This window comes from Oenanthe melanoleuca, chromosome 2 (assembly GCF_029582105.1).
Source record: "Oenanthe melanoleuca isolate GR-GAL-2019-014 chromosome 2, OMel1.0, whole genome shotgun sequence".
Lineage (NCBI taxonomy): Eukaryota > Metazoa > Chordata > Aves > Passeriformes > Muscicapidae > Oenanthe > Oenanthe melanoleuca.
In genome coordinates this window covers 103769562-103793162 of record NC_079335.1, presented here as the reverse complement: position 1 = coordinate 103793162, position 23601 = coordinate 103769562, and the positions used below count along the sequence as shown (strand labels likewise).

The following is a 23601-nucleotide window of genomic DNA, read 5'->3' as shown; positions in this document are numbered from 1 at the left end:
GAGGTGATTGTCATCAAAATGTGCAACCTTAGTTATGCTTGTAGATGGTATTGCTTTGTGGCAAAATCCAATTTAGAAAGGTGCAGTCGACCTGTTAGTAATAATTCTATCATGGAAGCAACAGAAGAAAACAAAACCACACAGCTTCCATGACAGCCCTCAGTATTTTCTTAATCTAACTCTTCCTATTTCCAGAGGCACAGATTGCTATAGTAATTATTAATAATGAATTTCCTGTTCATCAAGTGAGGCAGTAGATTTTCAGGAGTTAGCTGTGTGCATCCAGATAGGTTATCATGCTGCAATTTCTTTTGTCTCTGCTGTCTTCTCTCATCAAGGCCATGTTGAGCTTCACTTGAAAGTTGAGTATTTGGTGTCTAGTCAATTGATGCTTTGTTGTCATCATGGTGGTCCTGTGCCACAATTAAAAAAGCTGCAGTCATCGTTAGCACAAGCTGAGACATTCTCATAAGGGTCAGATAACTGTGGCCTGGGGTACTTAATCTTAATGTGTGCTCTCACATCACCACTGCCATGCTGTGGGAACTCCACGGCATTTAGAAGTGCTCCGTTGTGAGAGGGGCATGGTTATTCTTCCTGGTGACGGAGTGTCCGATAAAGATCGCTCTCTGACATGGATATCTCTGCCTGCATTCCATAAAGCTTTAGTCACCTGTCAAAAGCTCTGTGCACAATGGCTGTTGAGTGAGATGGTCCGCACAGGGAATCAGGCTGTTAATCACTATTTCTCTATCTTGGAAACTACTTTGAGACTTCCCTCTTTAAAAAAACCAAAAAAGTTTACTGATAGAGTAAGGGTATTAAGAATTTTATATACTAAGGTAAACAAAGGAGCTTGTAAGAAAAAACATCTTTGACTTCAAATGCTTACAAATCCTATGCAAATTAAGATATGTGATGAAGACTTCTTAAAGCTACACCAAAAAAATTGTGTTAGGTCTTGTTTTAGGTTTGGCAACTGAGTAGTATTTCCTTTTCTAAAATGGGGAAAAGGTTAGACTAGTAGTAACTAGTAACTAGTAACTAGTAGTTGCCATCACGGAAATATGGTGAGACAATTCATATAGCTGGAGCACTGCACTGGATGGCTACAAGCTCTTCAGAAGAGATAGGAAAGGGAGGAGAGATGGAGGGGTAGCCCTTTATATTAGGGAAGCTTTTGATGCCATGAGTTTTGAAACTAATGATGATGGAGTTGAATGCCTATGGGTAAGAATTAATGGCAAGGCTAACAAGGCTGACATCCTACTGGGAGTTTATCATCATCCACCCAATCAGGAAGAAGAGGTGAACAACTTATTCTTTAAGCAGCTAGAGAATGTTTCAGGATCATCAGCCCTTTTTCTTGTAGGTGACTTTAATCTGCCAGACATCTTCTGGGAACTTAATACAGCAGAAAGAAGACAGTCTAGGAAGATTTTAGAGTGTGTGGAGGATAACTTTTTGTCACAGCTGTGCGTGAGCCACTGGGGGAAAGACTATGTTAGATCTGTTGTTTGTAAATAGAAATTGGCTAGTGGGAGATGTGGTGATTGGAGGCCGCTTGGGGCACAGTGAACACGAAATTATAGAATTCTCAGTATTTGGTGACTTTAGGAGGAACATCAGTAAGACTTTTACATTGGATTTCTGGAGGGCAGACTTTGACCTTTTTAGGAGACTTATTCAAAGAGTTTGTTGGGAAGCAGCCCTTAAAAACAAAGAAGTTCAGGAAAAGTGGATGCGCTTCAAAACAGAGGCCTTGAGGGCACAGAAGCAGTGACACCACCTCTCCAAGATCTCTAGCACCTGAAGCTCAAAGACCCCTTGAAAAAGTTACTGAAGCCCTTCAATTAATACAAGCTCATTGATTGCCATCATAGCCTTTTTTCCTTACAATTTTAAGAGAAATGAAATCTGTGTGCCGAAAAATGAGTCAATGAAGCAACATCCAGACTGGATGAGCAACTAGGTTTTGAAGGAACTTAGGAATAAAGAGAGGATGTATTATCTTTGGAAGGAGGATCAGATCTCTCACGAAGTATTTAAGGGGACTGCTAGGCATGTAGGAAAAAAATTAGGGAGGCCAAAGCTCAGTATGAACTTAAAGTGGCGACTTCTGTAAAGGATAATAAAAAATGTTTCTACAAATATATTAATAGTAAAAGGAAGGATAAGACCAGCCTTTGTTCTCTATTGGATGAGAGAGGAAACTTAGTAACTGGATGAGAAGGCAGAGGTGCTTAACACCTTCTTTTCCTCAGTCTTTAGTGGGAAGATGGTTTGTCCTCAGGACAACTGTCCTCCTGGATTGGCAGATGGTGTCAGGGAAAAGAATGGTCCCCTTGTTATCAAAGAGAAGGTAGTCAGAGAACTGCTGAGATGCTTGGATATTTGTAAATCTATGGGACCAGATGGGATCCATCCCAGGGTGATGAGTGAGCTGGCAGATGAGCTTGTGAAGCCACTCTCCATCATTTACCAACAGCCCTGGCACACTGGTGAGGTTCCAGATGACTGGAAGCTGGCCAATGTGACATCCATTTATAAAAAGGGTGGGAAGTAGGATTCTAGTAATTATAGGCCAGTTAGCCTGACCTCAGTACCAGGTAAGGTTATGGAGCAGTTTATACTAAGTGCCATCATGCAGAGTGTCCAGGATGGCCAGGGTATCAGACCCAGCATGGGTTTAGGAGGGGTAGGTCATGTTTGACCAACCTGGTCTCCTTTTATGACCAGGGGACCCGCCTGGTGGATGCAGGAAGGGCTGTGGATGTTGTCTGTTTGGACTTCAGCAAGACCTTTGACACTGTCTCCACAGCATCCTCCTGGAAAAGCTGTAGCCCATGGCTTGGACAGGAGCACTCTGCTGGGTTAGAACTGGCTAAATGGCCAGGCCCAGGGACTAGTGGTGAACAGTGCTGCATCCAGCTGGAGACCAGTGGTGTCCGTCAGGGGTCTGTGCTGGGGCCAGTCCTGTTCAATATTTTTACTGATGACATGGATGAGAGTATTGAGTAAATCAGTAAATTTGCAGACAACACTAAGCTGGGAGCATTTGTTGATCTATTGGAAGGCAGAAGGGCTCTGCAGAGAGATCTGGAATGATTGGATGGATGGGGAGAGTCCAGTGGGATGAGGTTTCATAAGTCCAGGTGCTGAGTCCTGCATTTTGGCCACAATAACCCCCTGCAGCGTTATAGGCTGGGACAGTGTGGCTGGACAGTGCCCAGGGGAAAGGGACCTGGGGGTACTGGTTGAGCCAACTGAACATGAGCCAGCAGTGTGCCCTGGTGGCCAAGAAGGCCAATGGCATCCTGGCCTGGATCAGGAATGGTGCAGCCAGCAGGAGCAGGGAGATCATTCTTCACTGTACTCAGCACTGGTGAGGCCACACCTTGAGTGCTGTGTCCAGTTCTGTCCCCTCAGTTTAGGAAGGACGTTGAGATGCTTGAGTGCATCCAGAGGAGGGCAACAAGGCTGGTGAGGGGCTTGGAACACAAGCTGAGGGAGCTGGGGTTGTTCAGCCTGGACAAAAGGAGACTCAGAGGTGACCTTATCACTCTCTACAACGTCCTGAAAGGTGGTTGTAGTCAGGTGGGGTTGGGTCTCTTTCACCAGGCAGCAACTGACAGAACCAGAGGAAAGAGTCTCAAGCTGCACCAAGGGAGATACAGGTTGGATATTAGGAAGAAGTTTTTCACTGGAGGAATAATAAAGTATTGGAATGCTTTGCCTGGGGAGGTGGTGGAGTCACCGTCCCTGGATGTATTTAAAAAGAAGACTGGATGTGGCACTTGGTGCCGTGGTGTAGTTGAGGTGTTAGGGTTGGACTTGATGATTTTGGAGGTCTCTTCCAACCTAGTTATTCTGTGAGTCTGTGAAATGTCTTGTGTCAATAGCAATGAAGAAGCCATAATTAACTTTTCTCAGGTCTCCATTTATTCCTGCTTTATATTCATTAACATGCTGCTTTATAAGGATCTAATTCTGCTTAAAAATAGTTTTAGGGGTTGGATTAATTAACTTCCTTGAAATAAATTATTCTGTAAAAACAATTGCCAGAAGAGTCCTGTGAGCTTCATTGTCTCTCTGTTCGTTTCAGAACAATTAAATTTCTGTTACCTTTTTTATTTTAACAAGCTTTTTCTACAAGTGTTGCTTGTAAGTGCTATGGATAACATGTAAAGAGATTTTCTATTGCTTAAATGCCAAAATTCTGTTTCTTCAAACTTCATTTCTGCTAAAAATGAAGTTACTTCAAAATTCCAAAAGCTGAACCCAATGTATTAGAGCTAGATGACAGACTAGTTGGCTAATTTTTTACCAGTGGTGACTAGCTGGTTTTTTCCTTCTTCTGTTTAAACAAAAAAGAAAACCAAATTATCTGTCACTTTTCCTGTTCTCCATTTAAGGATATGGCATAAAATCTGGCAGAGTTTTCAGTCCCAATGGTGCTAGGGACTCCAAGAAAATATACTACACAAAGGAAGCTCCCTGGAACGTTATGCTCATTTTTTGCCCTTTACTTTTTCTTCAAAAATCCTATCCAGCTAAGAAGAAAGTGTTTTGTATTTTTGGAGTTGTATTTGTATTTGTATTTTTATATTATTGGAATAAGCCTGGAAGAGTCATTGTTATGGTCCTTACTACCTCAAGAAGTTTGTCTGTATGTACAAGAGCGTGCCATGTTGGAAGCCTTTTTCAAGAGGCATTATTAATTTTGAAGTTATTGCTGGATGTTAAACAATGCCCTAAAAATATCTTACATTACCACTAATGATAGAGAACTCTGGTTTTAAAACTTGCATCACCATTTGTTTGCAGTTTTCAAATGCTTGACATCTTACTAAGGCCTATTTAGCAACGAAATAAGCATGGAGAGACATTTTTCTGCTTAAACACTTAAGGCTGAAAACATTGAGAAATGTTTTATGCTTGGAAATTATTGAAGTCAAATCTTTGTAATAGTGTTGGGGTATGCAGTTCTCAAGATTATTAAAAAGAATCTGGATTTCAGCTCTACCATTGCAACTATGAATATGAAATTCAGTAAAAATCTTAAATGTGATCTTTGTTTAGAGAATAATTCCTTATTTTTTTACATATACTTTCATAATAACTTAACTGGCCTTTTCTTTTCTGTAGTTATATGTATTGTAGCAGTAGGTGTTTGTTCCAAAAAATTTTAAAAATAATATTAATTAAAAGCAAGTTTGATCAGTTATAAAAATATATGTTCAATATTTGCTTCCACACTGTTTCAGTATTTCTTAAATATTTCCTGTATCAGATACTTTCTTTTCTTTCATAAATTTTAGAAAGAAGGTTTGAAAAACTTATTTTTAAGTTTTCTTTGTTTGAAAGCCTTGTGATACTAAAGAAGGAGAAAGAGAAATGTTAAGTAGGCAATGATAGGTCTTATGCAATATAGATGGAATTTTTATTTAATAGTTTCCTGTTGGTCTAAAATCTTTACATGTAAGCTACATTTGCGACTGTCAGTTGCAGTGTATTTTCCTACCTATCCTGTGAAAAAATGAGACAGGGAGAGGTTTTCTTTTTTATTTTATTTCTATTTAGAAAGATGATAAAATAGATATTAAACAGATTGAACAGCTACTCTGAGAACAAAAAACAAAATTGGGAAATTATGGAGAAATCATGACAGTCTGAAGAGACTGTGATCTCCGATTGCAAGGGGTACAGATCCTTTTCTTCCTCAAATATTACAAAATATAAATAGAGATGTTCTGGTGAAGATAAAATGATTAAAAATATGGATGTCATGATGTTAAAACATTCTCTTTCCTAAATTCTTCAAGTTTTTTAATGAAGAGCTCCAGAACTCTTCTAAAATTTGTAGCCCATGTCCTGGGAGATTTCTAAAGTAATTTTACTTCATGAGAAAAGATTTCCCTTTTTTCCCCCTCCTATCAAGTATTTACTGTGTAACCATGTATTGTCAAGGAATCTTTAGTCTTGAGGTTTTAAAAAATTACTACATCTGTGTGTGCCTACATTATAGTGTAGTAATTCATATTGTATTGTCCTGTGTCCTGTTTATTCCAAATCTCAGAAAGCTATATTGGGCCACTTTATATGTTAACAGAATAATTAGTACTTAGAAGTGTTTTTTTCTCCTCCTTGGTTTTTCTGCAAGTGCAAAATAGAACTTGTATATGTATCGTTATCTAAAGATTTAATTGCTATGTGTCAGTGACCTGCAGTGCTTAAAGACTTCACTTCTTTACAAAATTAAGTTTACCACTTTTAAAACATTAGAACCTCAGACATTTTTTGGGAGTACTGGGATATTTATTTTACACCTAGAGCCTCCTTTGTTCATGGTTCTAAAATGGGAAGAAAATCTGTCCTAAAATTAAGACTCCATAAGGTAAAAGGCCATGTCAGTTACTTCTCTTTATGCTATTTGCATTTCTGAAGTGTGTAGGAAACTGTCAGTTGAAATATAGTGCAGAATGAGAAATCACCTGGGAATTTATGAATGACTCTAGAAAATAACCTTTGCTGTGTAAGTGGGGTTCAGGTAGTTGTTACACAAGAGTAATTATTTGGCTGGATCTTCAGCAAAATTAATATATTCTGAACATTATCCGTAATAGTGCACAGGTGGCTTGTCAGGAATTCTGAACTGTACTATCCCAATCAGTGATGACATTATAGGAAGCATACCAGTGAATGAGCACACCTCACCAGCATGTTAAATTCATCTTTATTCATTGTACTTCCCAGATTTTCAGTTGTATATTGGACAGGTAAAGAGATTAGGCATTTGAAGGCCTCTGTTAGATTGAGGAAGATTTTACTGTTGTTACTTGTATCAGAAAGATGATGCTGTATGATACATACAATTACTGCTTACATGGGTCAGAGACAGCTGATGCAGGTTGCTGCATAGTGTGGTGCTTATCAGGTGGCTTTGTCACCTGTAACTCTTGGAAAGTGACTGTGATATGGAACTTCACCTTTTGTAGAACATGAGGTGTTGAAAGCATCAAGGCTTTGGTCAGAGCAAAGTGAATGCCAACACAAATGCATCAGGAGATGTGTCAGTGGTATCATTACTGTTCTCTCACCAAAGTACATTATGGTGGTTTTCACTACTTGGGATTAATTTCTTGGTTCTCCTTCACATGGTTAGCTGAGTTTTCTTGTTTCTTTGTTTTGTTATTTGGCTCGGATTTATGTAGTGTTTGGACTCATGGGTGTCCTGTGGGTTCTCTGCTTTATTTGGAAAGGTTACATTTTAAAATCTAAAACAAAAGCTATCAACACATTTTTTTTGAAATGTTTCATATTTATAGTTCCCTAAAATTCTGTTTTCTTTATCTTCCCAGTCACAGGGGAGCTTGGAGGGAACACACATACATCTGTAATGCCAGCATTGCAGATTAAAAATAGTTTTCTTCCACCAAATGCTAACAGCTGGTTGGCTCTCTTTCCCTGCTGAAGATGCATAACATAGTATTTTCGTTTTCCTGCTGTTGCCAGTATGTTAATGGATCAGGCTCTGCAAGTTTTACTTCGTAAATTCTGTTGTAATACTAATTACACTTTAACTGCTTTTCTGTGAGGTTTTTCACAACTTCAGTCAAGAACCTATTACCCAGTCTTGCAGATAAATAAACAGAAAGTGGTTGAGAGAGATGCTTTGTGTTGATTTAAATAACAGTAAGATAATCAACGCTTCTGTAAACCAAGTGTTATTTGGACAGCATGGAGATATAATGGCACTCCTGAGAAAAGGTCTTCTAAATTATGCTCCTCCAGGATGAATCCCTTACCTGTATAACTTTCCTTCGCTTGAAGTACTCCAGTGCAAATACTGTGGAAAGTCACTTGTCATATCGACGTTATAGCAATTGCCTATTGAAATCACTGTCGTCTTCTCTTTTCACCAGTGATGGAAAATGTCTAAACATTCTATTTCAAGAATGAAGACATTAATAGCCATATTTTTCAAAATACCATTTTTTTAATGCTGTGAGTGGACAGTAGTATATACAATGACAAGTTATTTCTGAACTGAGTAGAGTATCATATAATAGCTTTTCTGTTTTTCCCCATCTTGAAGTACTCAGTAAAACTCTTACCATATTAGAAGAAGCGAATCTGTTACTTTTATGTTATTTTGAAAATTCTTTCATAATACCTGGCACTTAAAGTGATATTGCCTTCATATTCATGACCCATAATATTTACATTTTGGCATAAAACCGAAGAAACTAGAGCAAAACATGGAGAGACATGAGAGTTAATAAAATAACAGATGGCAGCTGCGTTCTAATGGAAATAATTATATACTGCCTTTCTAATAGCATAAAATCAACATTTTGTTTTTTATTAATACAGTAGGCTTACTGGTCATATGGAGATTAGTGTGTGATATAAACCTGAAAAATAGTTTGTTGCCATATATTGTGTGATACGATGGCGATTAATTTCAGGAATTCCTTAAAAATATGCTCTAAACAAAATTCTTTCTGCACTGATTATACTAGATAGATTAATCCTGTAGCCATATGGATTTGAAATTGCCTTGGGTATGCAAAAGAAAAATCTAGATAAATGATAACTTATTTAGATCTTCAGGATCTTCTAAAGGAAAACAAGTGTGCCAAAGGTAATTTCAGTGTTGAGTGTTCATGGATTGTAAAATTATATTTAACAGATGTTTGTAATTTTTGCAGGTAATAGCTCTAGCAGATGCAGCAGAAGAAAATCAAGCCAACATGTTCCAGGCATTTACAAAGTTGAAAAGTGCCACCCATCTGGTGATTATGCTGATTAGTTTATGGCAGAAGCTCAGCACTGATCAAGTTGCTATTTTGGAAGCTACGTTTTTGCCATTAGCAGAAGATACACAAGAGTTGGTAAGAATCTGTAAGATCTGCTTGAAAAATACTCATTCATAGAGCCTTAAATTTCCATATTTCTTGCTATACTTTGCTGAAGACTGTCCTTTTAAGTAATTTAAGTAGCCTTATTAGGTAGGTATTTGAAGCAAATTACACTGATTTCACAGGAAAGTGGAAAAGTAGGAGTAGATTATAGAAGGTTTTAAAAGAGGATATAAGTGGTACCCGTTAAATTCTGCTTAACGTTTCCTTATCAAGCCAAGGAGTGTCTCACATAAATTTAGCTGATTTTTACCTTCTGTTCTGTGGTTAGAAGGTTCTGTCCTTCAGGTTTTGAAGACTCTGCTATAAATGCTCTATAACATATGTCCACATTCCAATAGAAATATAAAAGGTGCACACAGCAAATACAGTACATACATTTAAATCTATTAATCACTGACCATATTTTGCCCTCAGTGTATTTACAGTGGTTTATGTAATGGATGAAAGTTATCTAAGTAAAATACTGTGAATAGACAATTTCCTTGTATTCCAAACAATGCTTTATATAGTTTTGCATTTTGTAGGTGTCTTGCTAATTCTGTTTTGATTTAATGAGTGTGACAGGTGAGATTGCGTATAAGATCTAGAGAATGGTCTGTGAAGAAAAGTAATGCTGGTTATATCCACACCTAAGGTCATATAAGGTCCATAGCTAAACACTACTTAAGTTGAATTAAAGAATGTTCTCGACTTAATTAAGAATTGATCCCCAGTTAGTTTCAAGAATTATCTTAAGTACGCATTAATTTTATTTTTCATGCTCTGCATAGGGTTTTTGCAATGTTCAGTGAATCCAGATTTTGGTGCATACCCAGAATACTTAGAATGGTTTGTGGTCTTTTAGAAAGCTTGTTCTGGGTTTCAAGTGAATCTAGGATCTTCTGCCATTTCCACCTGGGGGGCAAAAAGTGTTCTGGCATTTTACTTGGAATTGACTCATAGCAGGCAAAGCAAAACAGTTTTGTTGAGATTTGTTTTGGATTTAGTCCTCCTTTAAACTTGGAAAATCAAGCTTCACAACTGAGGAACATGCATTCCCATGAGCTGAATTCAAAGAAAGTTCCTATGAATCTGCTAAAAGTTCAAACAAACATTTTTTATGTGGCTACTTTTTATTTTGCTATCAAGAATTGGGTTGCTTTGATGCAAGTTTTGATAAAGCATGGTACAATTTGTTGTATCCTGTAAATAATGCAGGATATTGCTTCAGCCTATATCTTGGTTTTAATGTAGTGGTTAATAATGTTTTATGTTGAAGCTGTAAGACTTCACATAAGCATTGTAAAGATGTATATCCTGCAGAGCAGTCACGATGAAAAATGTAAACCAACAATAACTGGAGGTGGAAACAGAAACAAAACCTTTACAAAATATGGAATTCCATGCCATATTGAAGTTGTTATGGTACCACAGAAATCTGAATGTAATTTAAGAAGCTTAGGCAGGGAATAGGGAAATCTTCTGATATACCTATGATATTTACAGACAGAAGCACCTAGCTGGTGTTCAGGTTTCCTTGTAAGCAGTGAAGTAGAACACTGGTGAAGGAAAATACTCTGAAGAATTTTTATTTACTCTTCAAAGAATTCTGCATGATGGTTTGTTGTATTTTTCTTTGGAGGGAATGTGCTAGAAGACAGTTTGGATGCAGTCTACATCTCCAGAACATTTTCTGCCTTCTGAGCATTAAACTATGGATTTGTTTTCTCTAAAAAAGGGAAATGTTTTGAATACACTGTTAATATAAAAAGAAATGCCTCTCTAACATCATCATTATTCTCATACATACCATTTCATTTAGAACAGATTGTATCTTGTTTTCTAGACCTGGCAATCACTTCAGTTAGATATTTAGCAAATGTGAAAGTGGTGTTCTCTATTCTCATTTTTTCACCATTTTTTCTCAGACTTCTAAATGGTTTCTGTTGCTGCAAACTTTTGTCTACAAACATATAAATGTTGGGTTTTCTTGTCTACAAAGATATAGTGGAAGAAATAGTGAAAACTTGCATATTTTCTGCGAAATACAGATATTTAGTGTTGTATTTTATTTCTGGCAGTAAACTTCTAACTAACACTTAAATAGCACTGCTTTGGTATAACTGACTAAAAGAGTTGTTCAGTGTTTGAAATACAAGGATATTCCTCTTTTCCAGTGATTATTTCAGTGAATATTTCACAGCTGTGGAAGTATGGCATCAGAAATTGAACCTGAGATCTCTCAGGTCTCAGTGGGATAAATAAGCTAATTCTTCTGCTAATGAAGCCACTAAGAAATTGATGTCAGAACTGAAGAAAAGTAGTTGCAGGGAAGTTAGGTGTGGTTTTGTCCAATGTACTTTGTTACTGTGGGACTAAAACAAAATCCATATAGAAGTATATATTAATACTATTTCAGAGCATTGTGTTACAGCTGCATGCAAACTATACTTTCAAATGTAAACTGGTTTTGAGTTCTGTGTTTTTCTATCTGTTGAAATATATGGTAGAAAAACACTTGAGGGTGCTTTTGGCAACAAAAGAATCCATGATTTGTTAATAATGTTAAAAATGTACCAGAGATTTTTGTTATAGGATTAATTTTTTTCAGAAAAATTGGTCACTGTTCTGCTAGACTAACATATTTGTTATTAGCCTGTAATAGAGACTAACAGCAATTTAAAGTACTATAAAGTCTGAAGCAACAAAAACCCCCATATTTCTAAGGGGTGTTTTTCAGTGATTATCATTTACCAAGGTGAATTTTCTGGATAGAAAAAGGTATTTGAAAAATGCTGAGTTTGTGGTAAAGGATATGTTTACAAGAGGAAATCCCAGTTTGGAAGTGGAGGGAATTTGTCCAGGCTAATTTAAAGGGTTCAAAGGGCTCATGCTACATAAGGTAGTTTTGATATGATGGTTGGATGGTATCTGGATTGACTGATGACTCCTATGCCTGATCATTAAGATATTAATGCTTTCTTTGTTTAAGACATTACAAAGGGAAAATATGTCTGTCAATACAAACATTCTGACATTAAGCCTGGTGTAGGGCCCTTGGCAGTACAGCCATCAACAGCAACTTTATTGAAGAGTAAATATTTTCCTAGTTCTCCTGATGTTACCAAATAATGACATACAAGTTCTTTATTGCTCAGAATCATTCCTTACTTGTCATAGTCACATTTGTGTTACCATACTTAGTAGTAGCAGCTATAAACTGGTGTTGAGGAAGTACATTTCCATCTCTATTTATTTTTGGAGTCATACCAACCAAGTAAATGTCTGTATTAGCTCTCTGGATTTTTTTTTTTTAAAGTTGTAATTTGAAAGAAAAATATGCCTGAGGGTGAAATGCATGTTTTAATTGACTCTATGATTTACAGTAATTAACTTATATTAGGGACTATAAATTTACCACTTAACAATGTTGATTAGATAAAGTTGAAAAATGCTTTAAGAGAATGATAAAAAAGAAATGGTGTCAGAAAAAATTCCTGAAGTGCCTGTAAAAGTCATAGGAGTTACTATCAAAAGTGTCTCTGCTTTCTGTAAGAAGATGGTCTGAATGTAATTCATGAGAATTATAGCATGCTAGGTTGCATGAAAGGAAATGGATTTTACTCTAGAGTTCTTGAGTAATGTAAAAATACTGTTTTGTGGAACAAAAGTGAGATTAAACTCTCAAAATCAAAGTTAAGGTTAATTCCAGCAGGATTAATTCTGTCATGACTGACGTTAGAAAAAATTTTCTCTGAATTTTCCATTGCTGTCCAGTACTTTTGAAGCTTTGAGCTAATAGTTGCATCTTTGGCAAGAGTAATTTTTATAAACTCTCATTTCTTGGAATTTATTGGAAATTGTCACTTTAATTCTTGTAATTAATCCAACCTAGCTCTTGATCATGTAAAAATCATCTGTAATCAGTTTTTTGTGCCTTATATTTTCTATATTCCGCTTGTCATTGTAATCACTTAGATGCAAAGCTCCAACTGTGTACCAGAAGGAAATATTTAAAGATAGTCTGAAATATTTAATACTTTCTTGTTCGCCAGAGGCTAGTACAAATTCTCTTTTAGCTAAAATTTCTTAAACCTAACAAAAAACCCCACCCTAAACCAAATAAACCAACAAAATCCCACAAAACCACCACAAAGCAGTGGACTGTGATGACGGATAACTTGGAACCAGTTTTCCATATGGTTGAATTCTTTATTTTTGTGAACAGACAAGTTTACAGCAGATACATCATGTTTATTCCCCTCCTTTTTAGAAACAAGGTGGATAGTACATCTGCAGATAAGTGGTTTTAGAGAGAAAAGCACATGAAATTTGTTGCCTTTTTCCAGCTTGGAAAATTACATTAAATGACACTGAATAATTTTTTATTAATAATCAAAATTAATAGATAAGTCTTTCTCCTATTCAAATCAATGCCGTGCAACAGAACCTTTCAGAAAGACTCTTCTGGTATAGTGAAATATCCAAGTCTAAAAGAAATGGGGGCAAAAAGCTAGTAAATTTTAAACCCTTAATCACTAAAATAAAAGGAAGGCACTTTCAGCTTTTCCCAATGAACTCCGTAACTTTTCAGTAAAAAAAATCAGTCTCAGCCTGAAGTTTAGTTTGGTTCAGGATAATATTAGATTGTCAAGTGAGGGGAAGAAGGTGAAGAAATGAGATTTCCACTCCTCCCTGGGCAGGGAAAGTCCTGTATTAGGGAGAAAAGTGAAAAATGGAGTAGTGGTGCCTGGTTCCTGTCAATGTCCTTTGCTCATGCTCGTGTATGTGACCCAGCTGGACAATAAGAGAAGTAAGTGAGTGTGGTTCAAGAACCTTGAACATTCTTTTATATAATGTTTTGACATGGAAATCAGTGTTCTGTCTGCTAGCCTGCTTTCAGGAAAACCAGAGTATACCAGAGACAACTAGAATCATAGAAGCTTTAAGGTTGGAAAAGACTTGCAAGATCCTGGAGTCCAATCTTTGTCACATCTAGTAATTTCCTGAACACCTGCAGGGATGGTGACTCCACCACCTCTGTGGGCAGCCGATTCTCATGTCCAACTGGAACCTCCTCTGATGCAGCTTGAGACTTTCTTGTCCTGTTGCTGCTTGTGCAGAAGAGGCCACCTCCCACCTGGTTACAACCTCCTTTCAAGGAGTTGAAGAGTGTGGTAAGGTCTCCCATGAACCTCCTTTTCTCCAGGCTAAACAACCCCGCCTCACTCAGTTGCTCTTAATATGTGTAGGTGGGCAGAAGGACACATGGTTGTAAAGCCACAAAGTTACTTTTATTTGTTATCCTTAAAAGCAAAGTTTCAAACTGATTGGTTATTTGGAAATGTTAAACACAATGTCTAAACACAAAAGATCAAATGTTAAATGACTTAGACAAAAGATAGAATTTGAAGACCAAGGAGGTGGTCTTACCACTACTGCAAGCACTATCACAGTCTGGCAATCATTGTCTTCTTGCAGTTACTTTTATTTACTGAGAAGACAGTGGGTTGTGGCAACAAAATCAAGTTGAAGAGAAATTGCACCACTATCTACTGATCTTCATTTGTAGCTAAATTCATGTGATTCCTCACAGTGAATTCTCTGGGTAGAATAGAAAAGTGCCAATATTCTGTTGGTCTGAGAAAGAAAGGCTTAATGTGGTCTGTTGGAAACCTTTATGGATTACTGAAAATCAATAGTATGTCTTTATCTCATGCTTTCCACTTCAAAAGATTACCAAAAGAAGCTATGCCCAATTGTATTTTCAGTTTTTTTTAATCATTTGATGTTTGTCTGGTGTTTGATAAGAAGGGTCTGTAAGGTTTTAATTTTTTGAACACCTTGCTTCTGGAGGTTGGCAATAGTAATGGTTTAAAAAAAATAAAGCCTTTTTCCAGATGGCATAAAATTGATTTTAACAAAATTATGGAGAAATAGGTTTGGTATGCATTATGAATTGTCAAAGTTCAAAGGATGGAAAAAAGTTTTGTATTCTTGTCATGTTTAGTTGTATTCCCTGAAAATTGTATCCAGCTCAAAACAAGCATTCAACCACTTATGCTAACAGAGAATCTGACATTATCTATTGGTTATATGTATTTCAAGTAAAAAGTTTTGAGAATTAAATTTAACTTGAGTATTATTTTTTTCTTCTCATATTGGAGTTCCTGAAGTTAATCTTCAGTGCTCTCTCTTGTAAGCAGAGACCTACTTAGGAATCTTACTCCTTGATGTAAATTAGTCAAGGTGGAACTGTGTTCTGCTTTGATTAGTTTGCTTCCAGCATATATCACCTCTTTTTAAAGTAATTTGGATACCCTGTGAAATACTGCAGTTTTCCCAGGAGATGTACTCTTTGATAAATAAGCTTCTGATATCATACATCTTTCTTTATGTAATACTGTGATGGGGACCTCTAAACTTTCTCTTTGTTAGAGTGATCTGTCTAGTTCACGTACAAAGAGCCATTTTAGTGTAGTAGTAATTACTGAGTATATGGTGCATACCAGGAGTTCAGATCAGTTGTCATCTAAACTGCTTAATGACAAGAGTGATGCATTACAGTGATTATAGAAATGTTGTTCAGCAAAGGGTTTCAACACTCAATATATATGATCAGTGGCTCTTTCTTTTGCTTTTCTTTTTTCTTTTAAAGAAGTTTATTGTCAGTGGAGAATTTCCTTGATATTGTATCCTAACTGGAAGATCTTCAGACTCTTGCTGTGCAGCCTTCCAGTAAAAGGGCTTACAATAAGGATAGAGAGGGATTTTTCACAAGGGCATGTAGTGTTCGATCAAGGGGGAATGGTCTTAAATTGAAGGAAGGTAGGTGTAGATTAGATAATAGGAAAAAATTCTGTGCTGTAAGGGTGGTTTTGCACTGAAACAGGTTGTGTACCCCTCATCCAAGGAAGTGTCAAGGCCAGCTTGGATGGGGCTTTGAGCAACCTGGTCTAGTGGGAGGTGCCCGTGGAATGGGAGGATCTTGAAAGTCCCTTCTAACCCAAGCCATTCTATGATTCTCTGTGTTGATCAGTACTGTACTAGTATATTAGAAATGTAATGGGATTTATAAATGATTGTAAAATTCTGATGGAATTGCTTTATATACTGAAACAACAAATCTGTTTCTCCATCATTAGAGTATGACCTTTATGTATCCTAATAGGACAGGGTTTATAGAATTTAAAATTTGCAAATTTATTGTTGGTTTTACTTTCTAATTGTCTGACATCAGTTGAAAACTATTATACTTTTATTATAAATACTGTAGTGCTATGTTAGTAGCATTGTATCTAGCCATACCTATTGGCATTTTTTGAGAAAATGAGTTATTCCCAGTAATTTTGTGAAGTTTTCTGTTTTTGTTGAAGATGTGGCAATGATATGCAGTGAAATTCATGTTTTCCCTTAGATGTCCCAGTCAGAAATGTTTCTGAGAGGATGTATCAAGATCTAATCACCAAGCTAATATTTGTTTTTTGGGGGAAGTGGGGGAACCAGTTGTGGTGAAACTACTTTTTGGTTCTCAAGTTGTTGATGGTTGTTCTTCATTCTAAGTTGCAATCATGTTGTATTTTCTGGTTATTACTAGATAACCTATAGCTATTGTTCACATGGTGTGCAGATGTATTATCTGTCTACTGGAATTTACAAAGATTTCATGTCACACAGATAGATAAAGATAGTTAGATAGGGATATCATATACAAGATGCCAGATGAATTTTTCATCTTGTTACAAGATCCCAGAAAAAAACTCACTTCTTTTTTTACCATGATTTTCTGAGTACTCATTTTTTCAGATAGATTTTTTTCTTTTAATTAATGCAAGATGCTTTGTCTCAATTCCTAGATTAAGAATGATATGCCAGTATATTTGCAGAGGTAGTGAGAGACTTACATTAAAATAGACCAGATTAAGGGGACATAAATATTGCATATTATGTCCTTCATCATCCTATGGCTTTTTCCATGAAGTGAAAGTTTGATAAAGCCAAAAATATGGTTTAGATACCTCAAATGTAAAACAGCTTATAAATCAAGTGGAGGAGTTAATGAACTTTGCTTAAGATTCTGTTGTAGGAAAAAAGCCCCAAAAATCCCCTAGCATAAATTTGAAAGTTGGCTATCCCAGTAAACGTGCAGGTCCAGTTTATCACTATCCTCTTTGTCCTCACCTATGCATTTTGGTAGAATAGAAGTTCTACAATTTGAAGCGACAGAATTATGTTTAAAGATAATGGTGTGTAGATCTAAAGTAATGTGTGACTTTAAATAGGAAACAAACTTTTTAACAATTTTTTTTTTCCAGATCTAAAATATTTTGGTGTGTGTGCTTCCATATTTCATAGGTTCTGGAAACACAATCTCATTTGTCAGTATTTCATAGCTTATTGTATTGGTAACCTAATAAGAGATACAGTGAAAGGTGAAAAGTTCCTCTCCAAGAATGTCAGTGATACAAAAATGGTGTATGGGCTGACATGCAATAAGAAGTTTCAATAACCTTGTTTTGGCATATGTTTTGTCTACTTTTTTCCTCCAGGTCTGATTCCTTTTCCCATATTAAAAATTATCTTGCTGGACTTAATTGTAGAGTTCATGTGTGGCAAACCTATTGCTAGATGTGTAGCATTCTTCAGCAAGGTGCACAGCTCCTGGTGTGTTTTCTTGTCTGCAGACAGCTTTGACAATCTCTGCGAGACCCAAACAGCACCTCAGTTTTCCTAGTTAACTGGTGAAAAATTACTGAGGAAAAGAAAGATGAAGTGTTAGATGATTTCAGTGCTGAAAATCAAAACAACAGATTTCTGAAGCTGGCAATGAAAGAAGTTAAGCCATTCGACTAATGTAGTGCTTACAAGAGTTTCTTTCATCAGTTCCCGGAGGAGATCAGTGGTCATAAGAAGTCAAGCTAAAAAGAAAATTAAGATGAAAAAAAATCTCTCAAAAATTCAGGATTGGGGGATAGTGTCTACAGAAACGCATGAAGTGTGTGAACTTTCACTATTCCAGATAGGATTCATTAATATTATAGCAAATAAGCATTACAGATGAATAACTGTAGAAGTATATAGTTAGAATTTATTATTTGAAAAATAATAAATTGCCCTTTTCACTGCCTCTTACCCACTCTTAAAAGACAATTGTCCAGAAAAAACTCCAGCAAACCAGGGGTTACAAAACACTCTGTATTGCTCTAATTTTGTGTTATGAGACAATTTGGAAGAAGAATTGAGTAGCACAGACTCATTACTTATCAAGAAGAAACCTATTGATCTAATTCTAATCTAATTTTGTAAGTCTTACTGTGCAAATGAAGAACATTCAATGCGAAAGGATGGAGCCCATATGGAAATTTGGCTGCAGTATACAGAGGTTAAATTTTAATGGAGAAGCCAATGAAACCATCATCTATATTCATCCTAGTGTATAATTTTTTGGTGAAGCATGTACTTTCCTGAGACTAAATTACTAATCTCAAAAGCATCTTAGTGTTAAGCAGTGTTAGAAATTTATTATCCCCACCCAGAGTTTTGCTTTCTTACACTCTTTAATCATGTTACCAGTTATCAGTTGTTTCATTAATACAGAAAACCCTACAATTGCTGATAACCATAACTTGTTTCTGTGAGCAGGACTTTGCTCAGAATTTGACTTGAAAAATAACTTAAAATCTCAAATGATAGAGATCATCGTCCTCATGCATGCAGCTTTCAGAACGTTTATTTTGTAATGCTCACTTTGCTAGATTTCTAAAACACACACTGCTTTTAATATTGCTCTTCTGGAGTGTGATTTTTCCATTAGATTAGTTTAGGAGCACCATTCCTAAAAGAAAAAACGTCGCCTATTCTACAAGATAATTTTTAAAACTGTATTTTGATAACTAACCTGTGTACATTTTTAATTTTCTTTCCACATCTGAAGACACTATAGAAGGAAAGTTTGGCAAATCTTGTTTTAAAATTAAATGTCCATAGAATAGAATCCTCCAAAAACTGTATTTATATTTAGTGCAGAAGTATTAGGTGGTTTGTGAATTAAACTTCAGAGGACAAAAATACCAGAGAAGCTTTTAAACAGCAAGTGTACTTTCCAGGAAAGAATCTGTCATAGATTTTTCTCAGTTGAAGTTGTCATAGCCTATCAATATATGTTTACCAAGTAGGACTCAAAATGAAATTTTTTTGTAGAGAGTTGTTTATGCTGCTGGAGTTCTTATTAAATAAATATTTCTACATTGAACAGATAAAGTTGCTGTTTCTGTTATGACTGGCAATTACAGCACAGCTGTGCATGAGTGTGTCTGTGACAGACTTTTAAATTAACCCACTTTATTCACAAAGGATTTTTGCTAAATCTGATTTTTGCAGTCTATTAACCTCAAATTGTAAGAGGCTGTTATTGGAATTAGATGTTCTTAAGTAGCTGGAAAATAGTTGCTGGCATAAATACTTAATAATCAGTAACTCTGCACATACACTTAATAATCAGTAACTTGCTGTACTTGGACCAATTCGATAAATATTATAAAGAGATCTCATACAGTTTCCTGTACAAGTCTTGATTTTTTTCTGTAATCTTTTATTTGTTGTTCTTCACAGACTGCTTAAGCTTTTACTTTAAATATCTCTTGTGCCAGGATCCCTACAGCTTGATTGCTCATATTGTGATCAGAGTTACCAAGATGTTACCTTGTACTTCTCTGGAATTTGCATTTTCTTTTTGTCTCTTGTTTGGCTTTTATTTCTTATGTTTTAAGTAAATTGTAATTTGTTTGGAGTAGGCAAACTTGCTAAGTCCAAACCTTTAATAAGATTTAAGTAATAATGCCTATAATGTAGTTCTTTATGGTAGGTCGACTTCAGAGTGCCATCTCACAAATAAGGATGATTTAAAGTGAAATTGATTCATCTACTGTTTTGAACCATTTTTCTGGAACTACATATCATATTAATTTTCTTCCTTATTTTTATTTTTTTTTTGCTCTGTTTCTTACTTTGTCTGAGATGTTCAAGTATATCCTCACTTTGATATTGTCAGTCTGCAAATTAGAACTGAATTTCTTAAAATGGCAGTAGAAGTCAAAATAAGATTAGTTAATGTACATTATGCATCATAAAAATTTAAAGAAAAATATGACTAGAGAGAGCAGGTATAATGTCTATCATGTGCTCAATGCAAATGTTCTTCTTAGGCACTTGATAGATTTGGAATGTATTTAAACTTGAGTCATTTGTCTGGATTTTCATCAGATTTGAATTCCACTTGTCTGTAGGATTTTGCCAGTTCCTGTTTTTTAGTTATCTCAGTGGTACCTCTGTGGAGGTGCTTTTGCTTAGGTTTTTCTGTTTTGTTTTGTTTTTTTTTTAATGCAAAAGTGATTCCAGATAATCTGCTACTGGTGTTGTTAATGCATTACATTAAATAAAACTGTTTTTATATTGTTACAAGGATAATTCTTTAACCAAGAATGATTTTTTCTTAGAAAATCTTTTCTTAAAAAAATATACTCTCTCTTGACTCTTGTTCTGATGTAATAATACATTACAGCTTCAGTAATATTTTGCTGCATTTTTTTCTAAGTGCTAAATAGATACTGAGTCTATTGATTTACCTTTTTCTTTTCTTTTATTCTGATTCTTTCAAAAGGTGTCCTAAAGGCTTTATCAATTATTTTTTTAGCTGTAATTTTTCAGGGACACTCACAAAGGAGTGACATTTCTGACAGCACAAGCAGATATTACATGCCTACTTTATGGCTTCTGTGGCTTTTATCTCCTCTTTGAGACAAATAGATCAGTTTAAAATATAGAATATACTTGAAAACTATGAGTTAGGAAGACTGGTACCACAGTCAATTCCCTGCCAAATTTGCTAATGGTCTGGGCCTGTGTTGGATACTACAAGGTCAGTAGCCATGGATAAGTGGATTACTGGTTTGTATGTGTAGCAATAAGATAATTTTTTAAAATTGGTGTAAAAGCAGAGTGCTGAGAGACACATGGCTGGTGTTTCTTGTGAATTAACACATACAATGCTTTCAGATGCAGAAACCTGTTCTTTGATGGTTGAGATAAGCATAAATGCCAAGATTGTAATTCATATTGTGAACTTTCAAGTATTCTAGCATTTTTGAAAGCTGGTGAAATCACTATTGTGTGTAAAATAAAGAAATAAGATATAGCCAGGCAAATTCCTAAGTTACCAGCTGTAAGAATTCCCATAATTTGGCTGACATCAATTTTGCATAGTTTATGCAGTATATTTCACATTGCATTCAAATTCTTTCAGAACTGCCTTGATTGTCACTCCAGGATAAATATATCATAGGCAGCTCAGAAAATGGCTGTTGCCTTAGGAATATTATTAATAAAGATAAAGGCTTTCAAAGTAAAAGATACATAATCAAATACTTTTCTGGCTTATGCACACAACTTAATACTCTTGTTCAAGTTTGACTGATATGCTATTAGAATGATTTATTTGTACTCAAGACAAATAGTATTCATTTGTAGATCTCTGAAATAGAAATATGTTAAGAAGGTATACTATATGAGTAAACCTCCAAATCTGACAACAGACTTCTCCCTACGTATATGTGCTCTGTATATCTTAACGACAACAATATGGAAATACTTCTCTCAGAACCTGCCCCTATCTATGTCTAGTTGACTTTGTTTTTGATCAGCTAAACTCTTAGGGAGTGGAATCTTGCAGCCAAGTGTCAGGCTGCAAACAAGGTACTTTGGATGAAGCCTTACGCTGAAGAGAGATTGAATGTATAATTATATCACACTCAGATATGCCATGACACCTGAGTATCCTTCATGGCAATTTGTACAGAACACAAGTGATGTGTACTAATATAATATTAGCCATGCTAGTATTACAAGTCTGCATTTGGTCTTCAGCCTCCTGTAGTGTATTTGATTTGGTTAAAAGAAAGAGCCAATCTCTACCTATTACCTAAAAGAGGAAAATAATAACATATATATGCAAAACATGGAGCCCAGCCTTTCCCAGTGAAAAGTAAAATTGATTAATTAAATAGTTTTCCTATCTATTTCAATTGCATGAAGAATTTGGATGACTCAATAATGCCTCTTTCTGTGAGTGTTTACTGACATTTATTGTCACAGTTGTGGCAATGCTTGAATGCATGGAATGATGGATTACTGGCATCATGCTCCTGTTGAAGGTGCTCCTTTTGGTCACTAAATATGCAGAATAATACACAGAAAACCATTAGTGAATAATACAACTGTGGCAGTAGAAACATTCTGCAGTGTGGACTATAGATAAGAATACTTTTATTTTCAAACATCTTTCAGCTTTTTTACCATATGAAGAATTTTTCTTGTTCCTTCAAGTCTCCCCTTCCACCAATAAAAATTGCTGACAAGTGCAGTCTTACTTGCAGACACTAATTCTTAGTTGTACAAAATCACCTGAACAGTTTTCCAAGTTTTTTTTTTCATTTAGAGGTAACTTTTGTGTACTCATTAATTATAAAGGCTGCTTTGGATTTGACTGGACTTACTAGGTTAACAGACCTTGAATTGGAGAAGATAGTTTTATGGTCTACTGAGAAACCAGTTTTACATGGAAATGAAATACAAGAACAAGGGTTGGAAAATGTTAAGGCTCTGGTATAAAGTAAAACATACCTGTGTGAGCCAAGGACAGAATACTAGCCACTTTTAATTTCCTGACTTTTGTTAGCTTGTAATTCAGTGCTTTTCTTTAAATACTTTTGCCTGCATTTTTATAACTTATGTGGAGAGACATATTGGCCTGCTTCTGAGCTACTATATGCTGACAACAGTTAATCATCTGTTTCTTTGTCTTTTAGTGAAACTTAAGATTCTTATGTTTATGTTGTTCTTATTTTTCATGATTTGTAGTATAATTAGGAGTGGCTGGCTTGGCTGTTTTTGGTGCTTTGTACATATTAAGTTTCATTGCCCAGTATGTGGGAATGTAGACAGCATTTACCAGCTCATTAACCTCTTTAAATTGGCTGCAGAATGGATGATTTCCTGTCACCATCATAGGTCAGTGGATGCATTGCATTCTAATGGACTCTTGCTAGAATATTTGAAAAATGTTAAGCTACTACGGCATTGATTGATTGATTAGCATGATTTTTCTAATTTATGTGGCTTTTGTTCTAATTTATGGATTTTTTATGGGGGCCAAATCCAGATAAGATAATAGGTTAATGTTGTTTTTCTGAATTCAAAAAGGCAAATGCTCACTAAGAAAATCTCACTAGGTGATCCTGTTCCTCTACAAAATGTAAATATATTATACACACCCATTACATTTCCAGGACACTCAGACAAGGGTGACTGTGTGGTCTCACTGGTGTACTTTACCATTAGTAAGCATCTGCCCTGGATCTGTTTTTAGGAATTTAGCAAGGTCGGGAAAGTGGCCTTTGATAAAAGTAGTGTCCTCTACAAAAACCGTTATGTGTTTAATTGAAGAAATCCATAAACCTTATTTGCTCAGTGGGCTATGGGAGGGTTGACACCATCATTCTTTCAAATGCTACTCTTACTGAGTCATGAAAATTTGTATAGGCAGGCAATTTTGCTGTTCAGCTGAGCATTTTCAATCAAGTAGAACACATCATGAGAAAGAGCTTAAAAACTAGAAAATTATCGGTTTGTATGAACTACA

General features: G+C 35.7%; 1 protein-coding gene across 2 annotated transcripts in view; it reads left to right on the top strand.

The window, feature by feature from the left end:
- The window catches only part of BBS9 (Bardet-Biedl syndrome 9), a 298437-nt gene that overhangs the window by 122144 nt on the left and 152692 nt on the right, over positions 1 to 23601 (top strand). For both annotated transcript variants that reach the window (XM_056482933.1, XM_056482934.1), the window contains one exon: positions 8715 to 8897. In XM_056482933.1, coding sequence (XP_056338908.1) covers positions 8715 to 8897 — 183 coding nt within the window. The remainder of the gene's footprint in view (positions 1 to 8714; positions 8898 to 23601) is intronic.